This window comes from Quercus robur, chromosome 7 (assembly GCF_932294415.1).
Source record: "Quercus robur chromosome 7, dhQueRobu3.1, whole genome shotgun sequence".
NCBI lineage: Eukaryota > Viridiplantae > Streptophyta > Magnoliopsida > Fagales > Fagaceae > Quercus > Quercus robur.
In genome coordinates, this window is record NC_065540.1 from 9394112 (window position 1) to 9411034 (window position 16923).

At 42.9% G+C, this 16923-nt stretch overlaps 2 protein-coding genes across 2 annotated transcripts; both read left to right on the plus strand.

Moving 5' to 3' along the window:
- The first annotated feature begins 11731 nt into the window (after nucleotides 1-11731).
- On the plus strand, nucleotides 11732-12894 carry LOC126690984 (uncharacterized). The gene is made up of 2 exons (XM_050386073.1): nucleotides 11732-11845; nucleotides 12478-12894. The coding sequence occupies exons 1-2, from the start codon at nucleotides 11732-11734 to the stop codon at nucleotides 12892-12894; spliced, it is 531 nt and encodes a 176-aa protein (XP_050242030.1).
- Nucleotides 12895-13689: 795 nt separating this feature from the next.
- LOC126690985 (uncharacterized) lies at nucleotides 13690-15306 on the plus strand. Its single transcript, XM_050386074.1, has 3 exons — nucleotides 13690-14223; nucleotides 14383-14562; nucleotides 14740-15306. The coding sequence occupies exons 1-3, from the start codon at nucleotides 13690-13692 to the stop codon at nucleotides 15304-15306; spliced, it is 1281 nt and encodes a 426-aa protein (XP_050242031.1).
- Nucleotides 15307-16923: the final 1617 nt, after the last annotated feature.

Consider the following 16923-nt stretch of genomic DNA (forward strand, 5'->3'; position numbering starts at 1 on the left):
TGGATATCGTTTTATTACGTGTAGTAGGGTTCTTCAGTCCTTGGATTCCTTGTTGTCCATGTCCATGCGAGAAGGGGAGACCTTGAAAACGTACTTAGATAGATACTGAGAAATGTTCAATGAGATCGATGGGGACTCTGATGACGTGGCTATAAGGATTTTTAAGATCGACCTGCCTGCCGAGCATGATTTGAGAAAGTCTTTAACCAAGAAGCCGGTAAGGAGTATAAGTCGGCTTATGGATCGTATTGACGAATACAAGTAGGTTAAGGAAGACCAGCAACAAGGGAATGGAAAGGCTAAGGTTACCCCTTAGGACAGGAGGGATTTCAGGTCGGAAAAATACAATAATAATAGGCCCCAAAGGGATTTTGCTAGGCAATCTAGGTCTACGACTCCTCGGGTGGTAAACACGGTGTTCCGAGAGCCAGTACATCAAGTCCTAAAGAAGATCAAGAATGAGTCATACTTCAAATGGCCAAACAAGATGGGAGGAGATCCCATGAAGCGCAACCCAAGTCTTTATTGCTAGTATCATCAGAAGCGAGGGCATACCACCGAGGATTGTAGAACTTTGTGGAATTATCTGGAGCAACTAGTCAGAGATGGAAGGTTACAACAGTTTCTGTATCGACCCAATGGGCAAGGAGACCAAGCAAGGTCAAGGGCTCAAAGGAATGCTTCTTCAAGGCCCTCTTTGGGCACAATTAATGTCATCTTTGCTGCACCTGGGAGAACTGGTTCTCATCCTTCCAAGGTGATGTCTGTAGCTTAGCTGCCCACCAAGGACTCTAATTCTGAGCCAAAGAGGGCTAGAGTGGAGATCCAACCGACACTGAGTTTTTCGGACGAAGACAAGATTGGAACCATATAGCCACACGATGATGCTTTAGTGGTCACCCTCAGGATAGGAGGGTATGATGTGAAGAGGGTGCTTGTCGACTAGGGTCGTGGTTCAGAGATTATGTACCCTTACTTGTACAAAGGGCTGAACTTGAAACCTGAGGATTTGACAACCTATGATTCACCTTTGGTGAGCTTTGATGGGAAAGTTGTAATCCCAAGGGGTCATATTATATTGCCCGTGCAAGCAGGCTCAGAGGTGGTGGAAGTAGACTTCATTGTGGTGGATGATTATTCCCTCTACATTGCCATTGTGGCAAGGCCCTGACTTCATGCCCTAAGGGCCGTTTCTTCAACTCTGCACTTGAAGGTGAAATACCCCTCAGGGGACCAAATTGAAGAGCTTGTGGGGAGCAATCCATGGCTAGGCAGTGCCTCGTGGCTGCAATTATACATCAGCCTAAAGTTGAGTCCTTGGTCTTTGCTGAGGGGGGCTCATAGTAATCAAGGGTCCCGATCTTACCTACGAATGCGGTGTCAAAAGAGGCAAAGTGTGAGAGGTTGGAGAAAATTGTTATAGATGGTGATCCAGAGAAGTTTTTTCAGGTCGGAACTCAGTTGCCTCCTCGGGAGAAGGAAAAGCTGTTGGCATTTCTAAGGAGAAATATTGATGTGTTCGTATGGAATGCTTATGAAGCTCCTAGGGTGGATCCGAACTTTCATTTTCCATCACCTGAATGTTAACCCAGTTGTCCTCCCTAGGAAGTAACCACCTCGGCGTTTATCTAAAGAGCATTCTGATGCTGTCAAGGAGGAAGTGAACAAGCTTAAGCAGGCTAGGACTATTAAGGAAGTGTTCTACCCTGAATGGTTGGCCAATACAGTAGTAGTGAAGAAAAAGAATGGGAAGTGGCGGGTATATGTAGACTTCACAGATCTAAATAAAGCTTACCCCAAGGATCCTTTCCCAATGCCTCGGATAGATCAATTGGTGGATGCCACTATAGGCCATCCTCAGATGAGCTTTTTAGACACCTTTCAAGGGTATCACCAGATACCTTTGGCTTTGGATGATCAAGAGAAGACATCTTTTGTTACTCCTATTGGAAATTACCACTATAAGGTGATGCCATTTGGTTTAAAGAATGTAGGGTCTACTTATCAGAGGATGATGACTAGAATGTTTGAGCTGTAGCTAGAAAAAAATATTTAGATTTATATAAATGATATGGTGGTTAAGAGTAAGTTGGAATCAGAGCATATTAATGATCTTGGGAACATCTTTGGGATCTTAAAGAGATATAAACTGCGACTTAATGCTTCCAAGTGCTCTTTTGGTGTCGGATCAGGGAAGTTCTTGGAGTACATGGTTACACACCATGGAATTAAAGTCAACCCCGATCAAATTAGAGCAATTAACAATTTACAGCTACCTCGGAATCCTAAAGAGGTCCAGAAGTTGACAGGGATGACTGCTACCTTGAACCGGTTCATTTCTCAGTCATTAGACAAGTGTAGGCCTATCTTCCAGTTATTGAACAAGTGGAATGGATTTGAATGGACCAAGGAGTGTGTCTTAGCCTTCCAGCAGTTAAAGGAATACTTATCTCGGCCACCCATTATGTCCAGGCCTGAGGTGGATGAGGTTTTCTTTGCTTACATCACGGTGGCTTCCTATGTGGTGAGCTTGGTGCTAGTACGGGTTGATGGTGGTGTGCAGAGGCTAATTTACTATGTGAGCAAATCACTACATGAGGCCACTGAAGAATGCCATTTTGGCAGTGGTGCATGGTCCATGTAAGCTCCCCCACTATTTTCAATCACACACAATTGTTGTCTTAACTCAACTGCCGCTTAAATCACTTCTTCAGAGTGCTGATTACACTGGGAGGGTTGCCAAGTGGGGTACCATCCTAAGGGATTTTGATATCAAATACATACCCTGCACCTCTGTTAAGGGCCAGGTCCTCGCTGATCTGATAGTCGAGTTTACTGAAACCCCATTTAAAGAAGAGGTTGAGAAGTGGAACATGAATGGAAAATCAGTTGGCATGGTCTCCCTGCAAGAGCCTTTACCCTAGAGAGTACACGTTGATGGTACAGCGAATCAAAAAGGATCCGGAGTGGGGCTAGTTATAATTTCTCCTGAGAAGATCATTATTGAAAAATCTTTAAGATTGAGCTTCTTGGCCACCAATAATGAGGTCGAGTATGAGACTCTATTGGTAGGGATGACTATGGTTCAGAGAATGAGTGGAAAAGTAGTAGAGATGTTTTTAGATTCAAGATTGGTCGTAGGCCAGGTTGGGGGAGAGTTAGAAGCCAGAGATCTTAGAATGCAGGAATATTTAAACCAGATTAGACATTTACAGTCAAGATTTGAGTCTTTTAATTTATCACAAATCCCTAAAAGTAGAAACACGTAGCTCGTATTGATCAGATTAGGGTGGGACCTAGCTAGATGGGCTCTATTGTGCTATTCCTTAAGGAAGACATCTTGCTCGAGGGTAAGTTCGAGGACAACAAGGTACGAAGAAAGGCTCATTAGTTTTGGCAGTCTGAGGACCAAAAATTGTACAAGCGCTTTTTTTCTAGACTATGTCTGCTATGCATACACCCTAAAGCAGTTGAACTAGTCCTAGAAGAGTTACATGAAGGGATTTGTGGAAGTTACACAAGAGGCAGATCTTTGTCTTACAAAGCTCTCACTCAGGGATATTGGTGGCCAAATATGCAGAGGGAAGCACAAGAATATGTGAAGAAATGTGACCAATACCAAAGATTTTCCCCAAACATTCACCAACCAAGAGGTGTCCTTAATCCTCTGTCTAGCCCTTGACCTTTTGCTTAATGGGGCTTGGATATTGTAGGGCCCTTCCCTAAGGCAGCAGGGAATAAGAGATAGTTGCTGGTAGTTACGGATTACTTCACCAAATGGGTTGAAGTTAAACCACTAGAGAATATCAGGGATATGGATGCCAAGAGATTTATTTGGAAAAATGTTGTCACTCAGTTTGGAATCCCTCGCGTACTCATCTCGGACAATGGTCTTCAATTTGATAGTGAAACCTTTAGGAGATATTGTTGTGACCTGGGTATAATAAATAGATATTCCACCTCGGCATATCCACAGGGGAATGGACAGGCCGAGGCTGTCAATAAGGTCATAATGAATGGGCTTAAAAAGAAGCTGGATGACGCCAAGGGAAAATGGATGAAGGAATTGCCACACGTTCTTTGGACATATCGGACTACACCTTGTATGACCACTGGAGAGACGCCTTTTGTGATGACTTATGGAGCCAAGGCTATGATTCCTATGGAGACAATATTTCCAACACTGAAGACAAGTTCTTTTACTCTGAGCAGCAATGATGGGCTATTGGGGAAAAGTTTAGATTTAATTGAAGAACGAAGGGAAAATGCTATGGTTTAGCTGGCGTACTATCAACACAAGCTCAAGCAGGGGTACGACTTAAACATAAGGTCAAGGCCACTAGTGCCTGGAGACTTGGTGTTAAGAAAGGTGTTGGGTACTGCCAAGAACCTAGCCTGGAGAAAGTTAGTGCCTAACTGGGAAAGGCTGTATCGCATCACTTCAGTGGCTGGAATAGGTGCATATTATCTTGAAGATCTAAATGAAAATGTTGTACCACACCTCTGGAATGTAAACAACCTGAGAATGTATTATTATTAATGAAAGTTTTCTTTACCATATTTTGATTTATTGCGTTATGCGTCATGCGTCCTACTATTTGTTTGAATATCAAATAGAATCTTGGTCATGCCTGATTCCTCGGACCACGTACCATGGGTAAATTAATATTTTAAGTTATCTATCTAAGTATTAAACAGAACCTTAGCTATGCCTGGCTCCTCGGACCACATACTTTGGGTAAATTAATACTTTCTAACATCCATCTAAGTGTTAAACAGAACCTTAGCTATGCCTGACTTCTCAGACCACATAGTTCAATTAAATTAATACTTCTTACTATTTTCCTAAGTATCAAACAGAATCTTGATCATGCCTGACCCTTCGGACCACATACCTTGGATAAATTGATATCTTAAGTTATTGGTCTAAGTGTTAAACAGAACCTTAGTTATGTCTGGTTCCTCGGACCACCTACTTTGGGTAAATTAATACTTCATGACAGTTTTCTAAGTATCAAACAGAACATTGGTCATGTCTGACTCCTCGGATCACATACCTTAGGTAAATTGATATCTTTTAATCATTTTTCTAAGTATTAAACAAAACCTTAGTTATATTTGGTTCCTCGGACCACCTACTTTGGGTAAATTAATACTTCATGACAGTTTTCTAAGTATCAAACAGAACCTTGGTCATGTCTGACTCCTCGGACCACATACCTTGGATAAATTGATATCTTTTAATCATTTTTCTAAGTGTTAAACAGAACCTTAGTTATATTTGGTTCTTCGGACCACCTACTTTGGGTAAATTAATACTTCATGACAGTTTTCTAAGTATCAAACAGAACATTGGTCATGTCTGACTCCTCAGACCACATACCTTGGGTAAATTGATATCTTTTAATCATTTTTCTAAGTGTTAAACAGAACCTTAGTTATGTTTGGTTCCTCGGACCACCTATTTTGGGTAAATTAATATTTCATGACAGTTTTCTAAGTATCAAACAGAACATTGGTCATGTCTGGCTCCTCGGACCACATACCTTAAGTAAATTGATATCTTTTAATCATTTTTCTGAGTGTTAAACAGAATCTTAGTTATGTCTGGTTCCTCGAACCACCTATTTTGGGTAAATTAATACTTCATGATAGTTTTCTAAGTATCAAATAGAACCTTGGTCATGCCTAACTCCTCGGATCACATATCTTGGATAAATTGATATCTTTTAATCATCTTTCTAAGTGTTAAACAGAATCTTGGTTATGCCTAACTCCTCAGACCACATGCCTTGAGTAAATTAATACTCTCTACTTATTTTTTCTAAGTGTTAAACAGAACCTTGATTATGCCTAACTCCTTAGACCATATGTTTTAGGTAAATTAACACTCTCTATTTATTTTTTCTAAGTGTTTAAACAGATCCCGGGTTATACCCAGCCCCTTGGATCACTTGCTTTGGGTAAGTTAATATTCTTGTTATTTGCCTAAGTACATGGTCATTTTCCTTATTATTTATACGTGTTTAATTTGTTTGAGTTAGCAGCAATGCACTACTATTAGCTTTAGTAAAGTCAGGGTGGCAATAATTCACTACAATCAACAACATCATCAGTTTTAAGTCCCATCAGAGGGAAAAATGATAACTACACCAACTATAAAATAAATATTACAAAGAAAGGAAAGATTCATGAAGTAAAAAGTGCAGACCTTTTTATTAAATAAAGGAAATGCACATTATATACAATGGCAAGTTGCCACCACAAAAGAAAAGATACAAAGGAAAACTACAAAAAGAAAAAAAAATGACAGAAAGAAAATAAAATCCTAAGAGCTAGACCTTGGCTGGAGGAGGAGGATCTTCTTTCTTGCTCGGCTGAAAGGCAAGAGCATCTTTGGCCTTGGGGTCAGCCTCTTTGAATTTGGCCTCGGCCTCCTTCGCTTTGACTACAGCATCCTTGGCCTTGGCAGCATCCTTGGCCTTTGAGGGGGGCTTGGCCTCCTTACTCTTGCCCTTATCCTAGGTCACCTTAGCCCCTTAGCCTTGATTACCAGTTTGGTTGGATCCTTTAGAGGCCTCGAAGGGGGGAAGAAGGGCATGAGCAATTAGGTTGCTCAAAGGATTTTGGAACAAGGGCAGAGGGAGATAGGAGGGCAGTTGGGACTTCGCAGAAGTTGGGAGGATAGTAAAAACTCCTAGCCTCCCTCCACTCCGAGGCAGTAGGGACCCCTACAAGGTTGAGGGCCTTCATCCATTTCTCCTTGCAGTAATCCCTACATACCTCGACTAGCTCTTCAGCTAGCCTCAGCACTCCTCCACGCCCTCTCCTCGGCGATCAACTTGGAGGCCAATTTCATGGCTTTTAGGGCCTTGTTGGTTTCAGCGTGGAGATTGGCCTTAACCCTAGCCTCATTCTGAGCATCCTTGATCCATTCCTCAGCTACAAAAACCTCCTGGATAGCCTACACAAAAATGACAAATGAATCCTATGTAAAAAAGAAAAAGAAGAGAGAATAGAAGGGGCATCTTAACATTTAGCTAAAAGATAGGATAGTGAACTTATCATGGCAAGATCCCTTTTCAGGGACATGAAAAGGTCTGGCTGCCTCATGTGCCTTAGAGCATCCATGTCTTTCAGAAGGAGGAGGGGCTGTTCTAGGGTTTCAGCAACATAAGCGAAGTGCCCTCTCTGGAACTCCCTAATGGAAGAGTTCCATGGGATGGCTGCGCCATCCAACTCCAACCGAGGAGCCCAAGTACGTTCTTGTTGGCGTACCTCGGCCATACTTGGGTCCTCCCTACTATCCACAGATAAGGCCCGTTTGTCCTTGGCTGCCTTCTGCTGTTTGGCCTCCTTCTGAGGGACCACCTCACCCTCCTCCACTTCCTGCTTCTTTCTCTTCTTCTTCAAGTTAGGGATGAAGAGCAAGTCGACTGTGGTTGTAGGAAGAGGAAGGGGAGGGGGGAGAGTAAAGGGAAGCTGGGACTTAAGGGCCTCCTTGGATAATGACCCTTTGTTCCTCCCAGCCATGAGGTCTTGCAAGCGGATTCAGAGCCATTGCGTCTTCCTCCTCAGAGCTGCTATCTACCTTGGCAATTATCAATTGGGGGAGCGAGCTGCTGAGAATCTGTCAAGCTCACCCTTAGAATCAGAGATCTCAACGGGATTTGCTCGCACCTTTTCTTCTTCCTTGAGTTAGAATTGATCTATTTCCTCCTCGAGTGATAAGCGTGAGGAAGCGGTTTCTTCCCTCGGAATCGCTGCTTCAGGGAGAGCAAAAATGGGAGGCAACTTTACAGGCACTATGTCCTCTCGAGCAAGGAACCCAAGTACAGATACGTCTATCATGCGGAGCCTAGGATCGCCTGCCCTGATCGTGTGGCCCACTTCCTGGAAGTTGTCCAAGATTGGTTCGAAGTCCAAAATAAGGTGGACCGCTTTTAACTGCCTATCCTCACTCACGAACACGTCAAATCTTAGGACTTTGTTAAGGTGCGCAATGTTGACCAAACTGTGGCAGGGCGCTACATGCCTTTTATCTACAAAAACAACCGAGGAGCAAATCATGGTCAGACCAATAAAACCCATCATTAAAGGAAAACGAAATATTAAAGGAAAGAGTGGCAAAGCTAAAAGAACTAAATCCCATGCTAAGGGACCTAACCCTAGGGTACCCCACTTGGCTCTCCCTCTCGAGTTTGGCAGTGAAGACCGTCGTGCCATTCCCCAGGGGCGATCAAGTAGTCGCCCTTCATGCCCTTGTTGGACTTGGGAAGACACGATACGAGCCTAATAATGTTGGACTTGGAATTGAGGTAATACCCCAAGTCAGCAAGTGAATGGCACTTGTACATATGTACGACATCGTGCCAGGTGAGTCTCAAACCCATCTGCTTGTTGAGAGCATCGACGCTACCTAAAACTCTAAATAGGTTAAGAGTGCACTGGTGGGGACACAACCTATAGTTGATTAGGTAGTCTTAGGTCACCCTACCCATGGGAAGCATCATTCCTCCTTCGATGAAGGCGATTATAGGAATGACAACTTCCCCTTCGTTTCTATTTGTAACCACTTGGTCTAGAGCACAATACCGCAGGGCACCCCCCCTGTGGAATGTGACATTTGGCCCTAAAGCCCTCCATACCAGCGGGAGAATCTACGAAGTGCTTGAATCTACCCATCTAAGCAAACTAAGGGAAAGTAAAGGAAATGTTTTTAAAAGGAACGGAAGATTAAAAGGTCGAGGAGGTTGGCTAAGAAGAAAATAACTTAAGGACTTAAAGACTTACAAAAATGAAAACTAATGAAACTTCAAGAGCTCCTTGAGAGTTGGAAGATTTGGGAAGACTTGAGAGCTTGAGAGTTTGAGAGGTCTTAAGAGTTTGCAAATTTGTGAAGTAAAGAAAAAAGTAAACCCACCAGGTGCCTTATATAGGAGGCAGAGTTAAGTGGGAGTTATCCCGCTCAAATTTCAAGGAGAAGCGCCAGCCGTAGGATCAACATCCCACCGTAGGATGCAGGGAATAGAATGCCGCCTGGAGCAATTAATGAGACATCGCGGGCTTCGAAGCTTCAGGAACAGTTATGGGACATGTGAAGCGACATTCTCACGTATGGAAATCAGAGAAAAGTGTGGAATTAATTATCCAAATTCAAAACCCCATTTTTTCTCCTCGGACGGAAGGGAGAAAACTGGAGTTTTGAAGGGCTATTGTAGGGCTAAGGGGCCCAAAAACATATGCTGGGCCTTAGGCCTTGTCTGAGGGCAAATAAATAGTAATGAGTAGGTAAGGCTCAGGATCCCATGAGCGAGCTGCAGGTGAGAATACTGGGGAAGGTAAGTCGAGGAGGAGTATCTCCTCGGCTAAGTGAAACAGAGGTTAGAAAGAGTGTCCTATTACCTAGGGTGACCTTCCTAGAAATTCTAGTGATAACGATATACGTTATGAATGTATAGGACAACTAGGAAGTGGGAAATATCTAAGGGAAAACTGCTACCACCGCATTGAATGCTCTGCAGCTAACTCTCTGGCCGCATTAATAAGGAAGTGATACCTGAACAGTAGATTTCAACCTTACAGCTACTCTCTAGAGACTTCAGGAAGGTGCTGATGTGATAGGGATCAACACCAACAATCTAATCTATATGTGGAGGGCAAAGATGAAGAAAAAGATATAGTATAACATAGGAAGAAGGCAATGGGAGGAGAGGATCGAGAAATTGAGAGAAAAACATGTAGCCATCAAGAACTGAACTTGTAATCAAATTTGAGAAGAAATATATAAGAACTTCTCCTCAGATTGTGCCAATGATGATTTTCTTTAGATTAAACCAATCTATTTTCATTTTCTCGTTAACTGGATCCACTACACTTGTTGTTTAACTCATTAAAGCTTAGTTTTTCAATCCACTCTCTACAAATTTTTTGTATTGGGCTCTTTGGGCCTAAGTTCATTCATCTTTTGGGCTTGGGATCCAAATTGTGTCCTTACAGACGTTATATAACAAATTGGAGCTCAAGTTTGCTAAACTCAATTTTGGGTTGGAACTCAAGTTTGATAAATTCAAGTTCTAAAAAGAGTCTACATAACTAAATAACTTTAGTTACATGCTATTCTCTTAAAATTTTCCTTAAAAAATACTGTGGGGGCCAGTTAATCAATAATTATTAAAACCGTGTTAACTAGGCCTGTGGCCCATCCGAGGACGTTAAACTATCCGAGGAGGCCCACATAAGGTTATAAGGGGAACCAAATGAAAAGAGGAGTAGATATCACATGAGATGGGTCCAGTATTCGTTCGAGGACAAAACCTTTCTGGGCAATATGTGTCCGAGGACGACCTGAACGTCGTATTGTCACAAACACACTTCAAAGTTGCATTACCACTAAAGGTGGGACTTGGGGCCAAGGGTAAGAAAGAAAAGATAAACAAATATCTTTAACGACTGCTGCCTCCGCATTAATTGTCTCTCAATCAACTCTCTGGCCGCATTAATGTGGAGGTGATGCCTGAACAGTGATGAAGCAGTCTTACAGCTGCTGGTTGAAGGTTCCAGGAAGTGTTAGATGGGACAGGAAGGGATCCCCCAAATCCAACCTACACGTGATCGAAACTTCTAAACAAGTGATGCCTAGAAGAAAATCTTATAAAATAAAGAACTTAGCTTGTTTCAAAGAGAAATTGATCGTAATATTTGTGTTAATCCATCTAGAAACGTTAAGTTTAATCGTTTTTCTTTTGAAATTAATCTAGTTCTTTTCTATCCACGCTATACAAATTTATTGTTTGGGCCTTTAGCGATCAAACCCAATACGAATTTGGAATCGTTACAAATTGAGTTCTTACAATTGGCGCCGTCTGTGGGGAGAGCTTGATTGAAATTAAAAGAAATCTGGTTCAACGTTCATGATGGAGGAAGCAGGTCCACATCACTACGCAGTAGGACCACACTAGGTAGATGCCAACCCACACCAAGCAAAGTCAAGAGGTTCTCAGCATAGTGATCCACACCGAAGTCTCAAATGGAGAAAAGGCCGTGAAGGGAGTGTGCACACAACTCATACCACTAAAAATCACTCTCGTGGGAAGAGTCATGTTTCCCATGCAAAGAATGACAGGAACCTGCAACGTGAAATTGACAAGTTGAAAAGAGAGTTGCGCCACGCCCGGCGAGGACGTTCCCCGCCTTGCTCCGAACCATCATCCGAGGAGACGGATGGAGCTAGTTATAGGCGGAGATCCAGAACTCCGCCTAGTGAGACTTTTTCCTATAAAGAGGAGCACAACCATCGACATAGGTACAAAAGCCCGCCTCGCAGGGGCTTGGGGAACAATGCCATGAACAAAGCGTTAAGCCAAGTCTCCAAATCACCCTTCACAAGGAATATAGAAGACGCGATTCTTCCTCGGCGATTCCATCAGCCTACATTCACCCTATATGACTGTCGGACAGAACACGTTAGTCATTTTAGCCAAAAGATGGCTATCTACTCCAGAGATGAGGCCTTGATGTGCAAGGTCTTTCCATTAAGTTTGGGTCCGGTGGCGATGAGATGGTTTAACGGTTTAAGGGCCAACTCTATTGAATCTTTTAAAAAGCTTACCCGGGCTTTTGGCGCTAGTTTTATCACTTGCAGTAGGGTTCCCCGGCCTTAGGATCCTTGTTATCTATGTCCATACGAAAGGGCGAGACTCTCAAAACTTATTCAGATAGATACTGAGAAATGTTTAATGAAATAGAGGGAGAGCATGATGATGTGGCTATAAGTACTTTCAAGGCTGGTCTTCCAGCCGAGCATGATTTAAGGAAATCTCTAACTGGTAAACCTGTTACCAGTGTACACCAATTGATGGATAGGATTGACAAGTACAAAAGAGTAGAAGAAGACCAACTTCAGGGAAAAGGAAAGGCTAAGGTAATCTCTCAAGAGAGGAAGGATTTCAGGTCGGACCGTTACAATAGTAACCGACCTTGGAAAGACTTCGTTGGGCAATCAGGTTCTGCTGACACCCAGGTGGTTAATGCAGTGTTTCGGGAGTCAGTGCAGCAGGTATTGGAGAAGATAAAGAATATGCCCTTTTTAAAATGGCCAAACAAGATGGCAGGAGAGCCTAAGAGACGCAACCCGAATCTTTATTGCCACTATCATCAGGATTATAGGCATATGACGGAGGATTGCAGGAATTTATGGGACCATTTGGAGCAGCTAGTCTGAAAGGGGAAATTGAAACAACTCTTGCATCATTCCAATGGTAGGGTAGGCCAGGCAGGATCAGAGATGCGTGGGGACATTTCTTCAAGACTCTCCCTTGGCACAATAAACGTTATTTTTGCTGCCCTAAGGAGGATTGGATCTTGCATTTCCAGGGTACTGTCGGTGTTCCAACCTCCGGCCGAGGAGCATTGCCAAGCTTCAAAAAGAGCTAAGGTGGACATCCCCTGATTTTGGGCTTTTCGGATGAGGACAAGGTTGGAACCATACAGTCTCATGATGATGCTCTAGTGGTCACGCTGAGAATTGGTGGGTACAATGTAAAAAGAGTGATGGTTGATCAAGGTAGCGTTGTTGATATAATGTACCCAGATTTGTATAAAGGGTTAGGTTTGAAGCCTGAGGACTTAGCAGCCTACAGTTCCCCTCTGGTGAGTTTTGAGGGAAGGATGGTCGTTCCAAAAGGACAGATTAGACTACCTGTGCAAACCGGTATGGATGTGGTGAAGGTGGACTTCATTGTTGTAGATGTTTTCTCTCCATACACGGCCATTATGGGTAGACCTTGGCTTCATACCCTGGGAGTAGTCTCATCTACTCTACATCAGAAGGTGAAGTACCCATCTGGAGGTCAAGTATTGGAGATAATAGGAAGCCAGGTTGCAGCTCGGTAGTACCTGGTAGCAGCTATACAACATCGGCCAGAGGCAGAGACCTCGGCTACCACCGATAATGAATTATAGCAATTAAAACCCCCAGCATTACCCTTAGATGGACCAGTCGACGAGGTAAAGTGTGAAGATTTGGAGAGGGTAAGTGTTGCTGATGATCCGGAAAGATTTTTCCAGGTTGGGGCTAAACTGCCTTTGCAAGAGAAGGAGCGATTGCTGGAATTCCTTAGAGAAAATGTAGATGTGTTCGCATGGAGCCCATATGAAGCCCCAGGTGTAGATCCGAATTTCATTTGTCATCGACTCAACATGAATCCTTTCGATATTCTGAAAAGACAGCCTCCTCGGTGACCATCAAAAGAGCACATCGAAGCTGTCAGAAGTGAGGTGGCCAAGCTCAAGCAGGCTGGGGCTATCAAAGAAGTTTTTTACCTTCAAAGGTTAGCCAATACAGTGGTGGTAAAGAAGAAGACAGGAAAGTGGCGAGTGTGCGTGGACTTCACGGACCTTAATAAGGCTTGTCCCAAGGATCCTTTTCCCATGCCGAAGGTAGACCAGTTGGTGGATGCAACCGTTGGTCATCCTCGGATGAGTTTTTTGGATGCCTTTCAAGGATACCACCAAATACCACTAGCAATCGATGATCAAGAGAAGACGGCTTTTGTCACCCCTATTGGAAACTATCATTATCAAGTGATGCCATTTGGTTTGAAAAATGCAGGATCTACCTATCAACGGATGATGACTAAAATGTTTGAACCATAACTGGGCAGAAACATTGAAGTCTATATCGATGATATGGTAGTGAAGAGTAAAGTGGTGTTCGAGCATGTGGAAGATTTTATGAACATCTTTGGAATACTGAGAAAGTATAAGCTACGTCTGAATGCTTCAAAGTGTTCCTTTGGTGTAGGCTCCGGGAGGTTCTTGGGATACATGGTGACTCATAGAGGAATTGAACTGAACCCAGATCAGATTAAGGCCATCAACGATTTACAAGCACCTCGGAATCCAAAAGAGGTGCAGAAACTGACTAGAATGACTGCTGCTTTGAACCGATTTATCTCCAGGTCGGCCGAGAGGTGTCGACCCTTTTTCCTTCTACTGCATAAGCGAAAAGGATTTGAATGGACTGAGGAGTGTGCTATGGCATTTCAGCAATTGAAGGAGTACCTATCCAGGCCGCTTATCATGTCTAGTCCTGAGGTGGATGAGGTACTGTTTGCTTATCTGGCAGTTACCCCTCATGCAGTTAGTTTTGTCTTAATACGAGAGGACAGCGGCGTCCAAAGACCAATTTATTACGTAAGTAAGTCTCTTCATGAAGCCGAGGTGAGATACTTATCATTGGAGAAGGCCATCTTGGCGGTGGTCCATGCAACACACAAACTTCCACATTATTTTTAAGCCCATATTGTGGTTATTTTAACTCAACTACCTCTGAAGTCCATATTTAGAAGTGCAGATTATATTGGGAGAATTGCTAAGTAGGGCACAATCCTAGGTGCTTTCGACATCAAGTATATGCCTCGCACCTCAGTGAAAGGCCAAGTCCTTGTCGATTTGGTAGTTGAGTTTGCCGAGTGTCCAGAAAAAGCTAACATGAAGCAAAGTGACATGGATGAAAAGTCGGTTGGTCTGATCTCCACACAAGGCGGTTCCTCCTGGAGAGTATATGTGGACGGAGCAACAAACCAACGGGGGGCAGGATTGGGGCTAGTTTTGATATCCCCTGAGGAGATCATCATTGAGAAATCCTTGAGGTTGGGATTCTCAGCTACTAACAACGAAGCAGAATACGAAACTTTGTTGATGGGAATGAGTATGGTCCAAAAAATGGGTGGAAAGGTAGTAGAATTATTCTCGGATTCAAGATTGGTAGTTAGCCAAGTGAAAGGAGAACTGGAAGCCCGAGATCCAAGAATGCAGGGATATTTGAGTCAAGTTAGGCGTATGCAAACGAAATTTGAATCTTTTGACTTATCGCATATCCCCCGAGGTGAAAATACCCACGCCGATTCCCTGGCAACCCTTGCCACCTCTTCAACACGGAGTTTTCCTCGGGTGATAATCGTCGAAGATTTGTATACCCCCACCCCACCAGGAAAGGACGTACGTCAAGTTCATCAAGTCAATCTAGCGCCGAATTGGATGGATCCCATATCGAAATTCCTCGAAAGTGACATCTTGCCCGAAGAAAAAATAGAAGCTGAGAAAATACGGAGGAAAGCTCCTCGATTTTGGTTATCCGAGGACAAAAAGTTATACAAACGGTCCTTTTCTGGGCCGTACCTACTTTGTAAACATCCCGAGATGTCAGAGTCACTCCTAGAGGAGCTACATGAAGGCATTTATGGAAGTCATACAGGGGGAAGGTCCCTATCACACCGGGCCATTACTCAAGGATATTGGTGACCAAATATGCAGAAGGAAGTGTAGGAGTATGTTAGAAAATGTGACCAGTGTCAAAGGTTCGCTCCAAACATCCACCAACCTGGAGGAATTCTTAACCCTCTGTCCAGCCCTTGGCCTTTTGCTCAATGGGGGTTAGATATTGTCGGCCCTTTTCCTAAAGCCTTAGGAAACAAAAAGTTTCTGCTGGTCGGCACGGATTATTTTACTAAATGGGTCGAAGCTGAACCTTTAGCGAACATCAAAAATGTAGATGTTAAGAGGTTTATTTGGAAGAATATTGTTATGCGATTTAGAACTCCGTGCACTCTTGTCTCGGCTAATGGCCTCCAATTTGATAGTAAGGCCTTCAAGCAATACTGTTCAGACTTAGGTATAAAGAATAGATATTCCACTCCGGCCTATCCTCAAGGGAATGGGCAAGCTGAAACTGTTAACAAAGTAATAGTCAATGGACTTAAGAAGAGACTGGATGATGCAAAAGGAAAATGGGTGGAGGAATTGCCACATGTTCTTTGGACCTATCGAACAACGCCTCGACAATCAACAGGAGGGACTCCTTTTTCCATGACCTATGGAGCCGAGGCTGTCATCCTTCTGGAAACTAGATTCCCAACGTTAAGGACTAGTACATTTTCCTCGGATAGTAATGATGGAATGTTGGGAAAAAGTTTAGACTTGATCGAAGAGCGAAGGGAGAATGCAATGGTCCAATTGGCTTACTACCAGCATAAACTCAAGCAAGGCTATGATATTAATGTAAAGCTGAGACTGTTAGCGGTAAGAGATCTGGTGTTGAGAAAAGTTCTGGGAACCACCAAGAATCCAACTTGGGGAAAATTAGGGCCTAATTGGGAAGGGCCTTATCGGATTACTTCAGTAGCCGGAATAGGAGCCTATTATCTGGAAGACCTAGATGAAAAAGCTGTACTCCATCCTTGGAATGTAAATAATCTCAAGATGTATTATTATTAATAAAAGTAATCTAGTTTGGGTTTCCTTTAATTTATACTGATCATGCATCTTGTGTTTCCACATCTAATGGCATTCTATGAAGTATTAAATAGAAACTAAGTTATGTCAGGTCCTCGGACCACAAGCTTAGTGGAAATTAATGCCCTATGACATCTATGAAGTATTAAACAGAAACTAAGTTATGTCAGGTCCTCGGACCACAAGCTTAGTGGAAATTAATGCCCTATGACATCTATGAAGTATTAAATAGAAACTAAGTTATGTCAGGTCCTCGGACCACAAGTTTAGTGGAAATTAATACCCTATGGCATTTTATTGAAGTATTAAACAGAAATTAAGTTATGTCAGGTCCTCGAACCACAAACTTAGTGGAAATTAATACCTTACGAAATCTATTGGGTCACTAAGTGGGTTCCTTAGAAACTAATACAACCTCTTGCTATTAAAATGCTAGGGCCATTTGGGTTTATGCATTCCAGAATAACAAATTCTCAAATATCGTCCTAAGATCACAGGATTTTTAATTACCTATTGAAGATATAAACCCTAATAAGCCTATGAACATCATCTAATGTATAATTGAAGTACTTTAGACCCAACTTTATCCAACTTTTGAACATTCCCTTAAGTTTCAATTTATTAGAA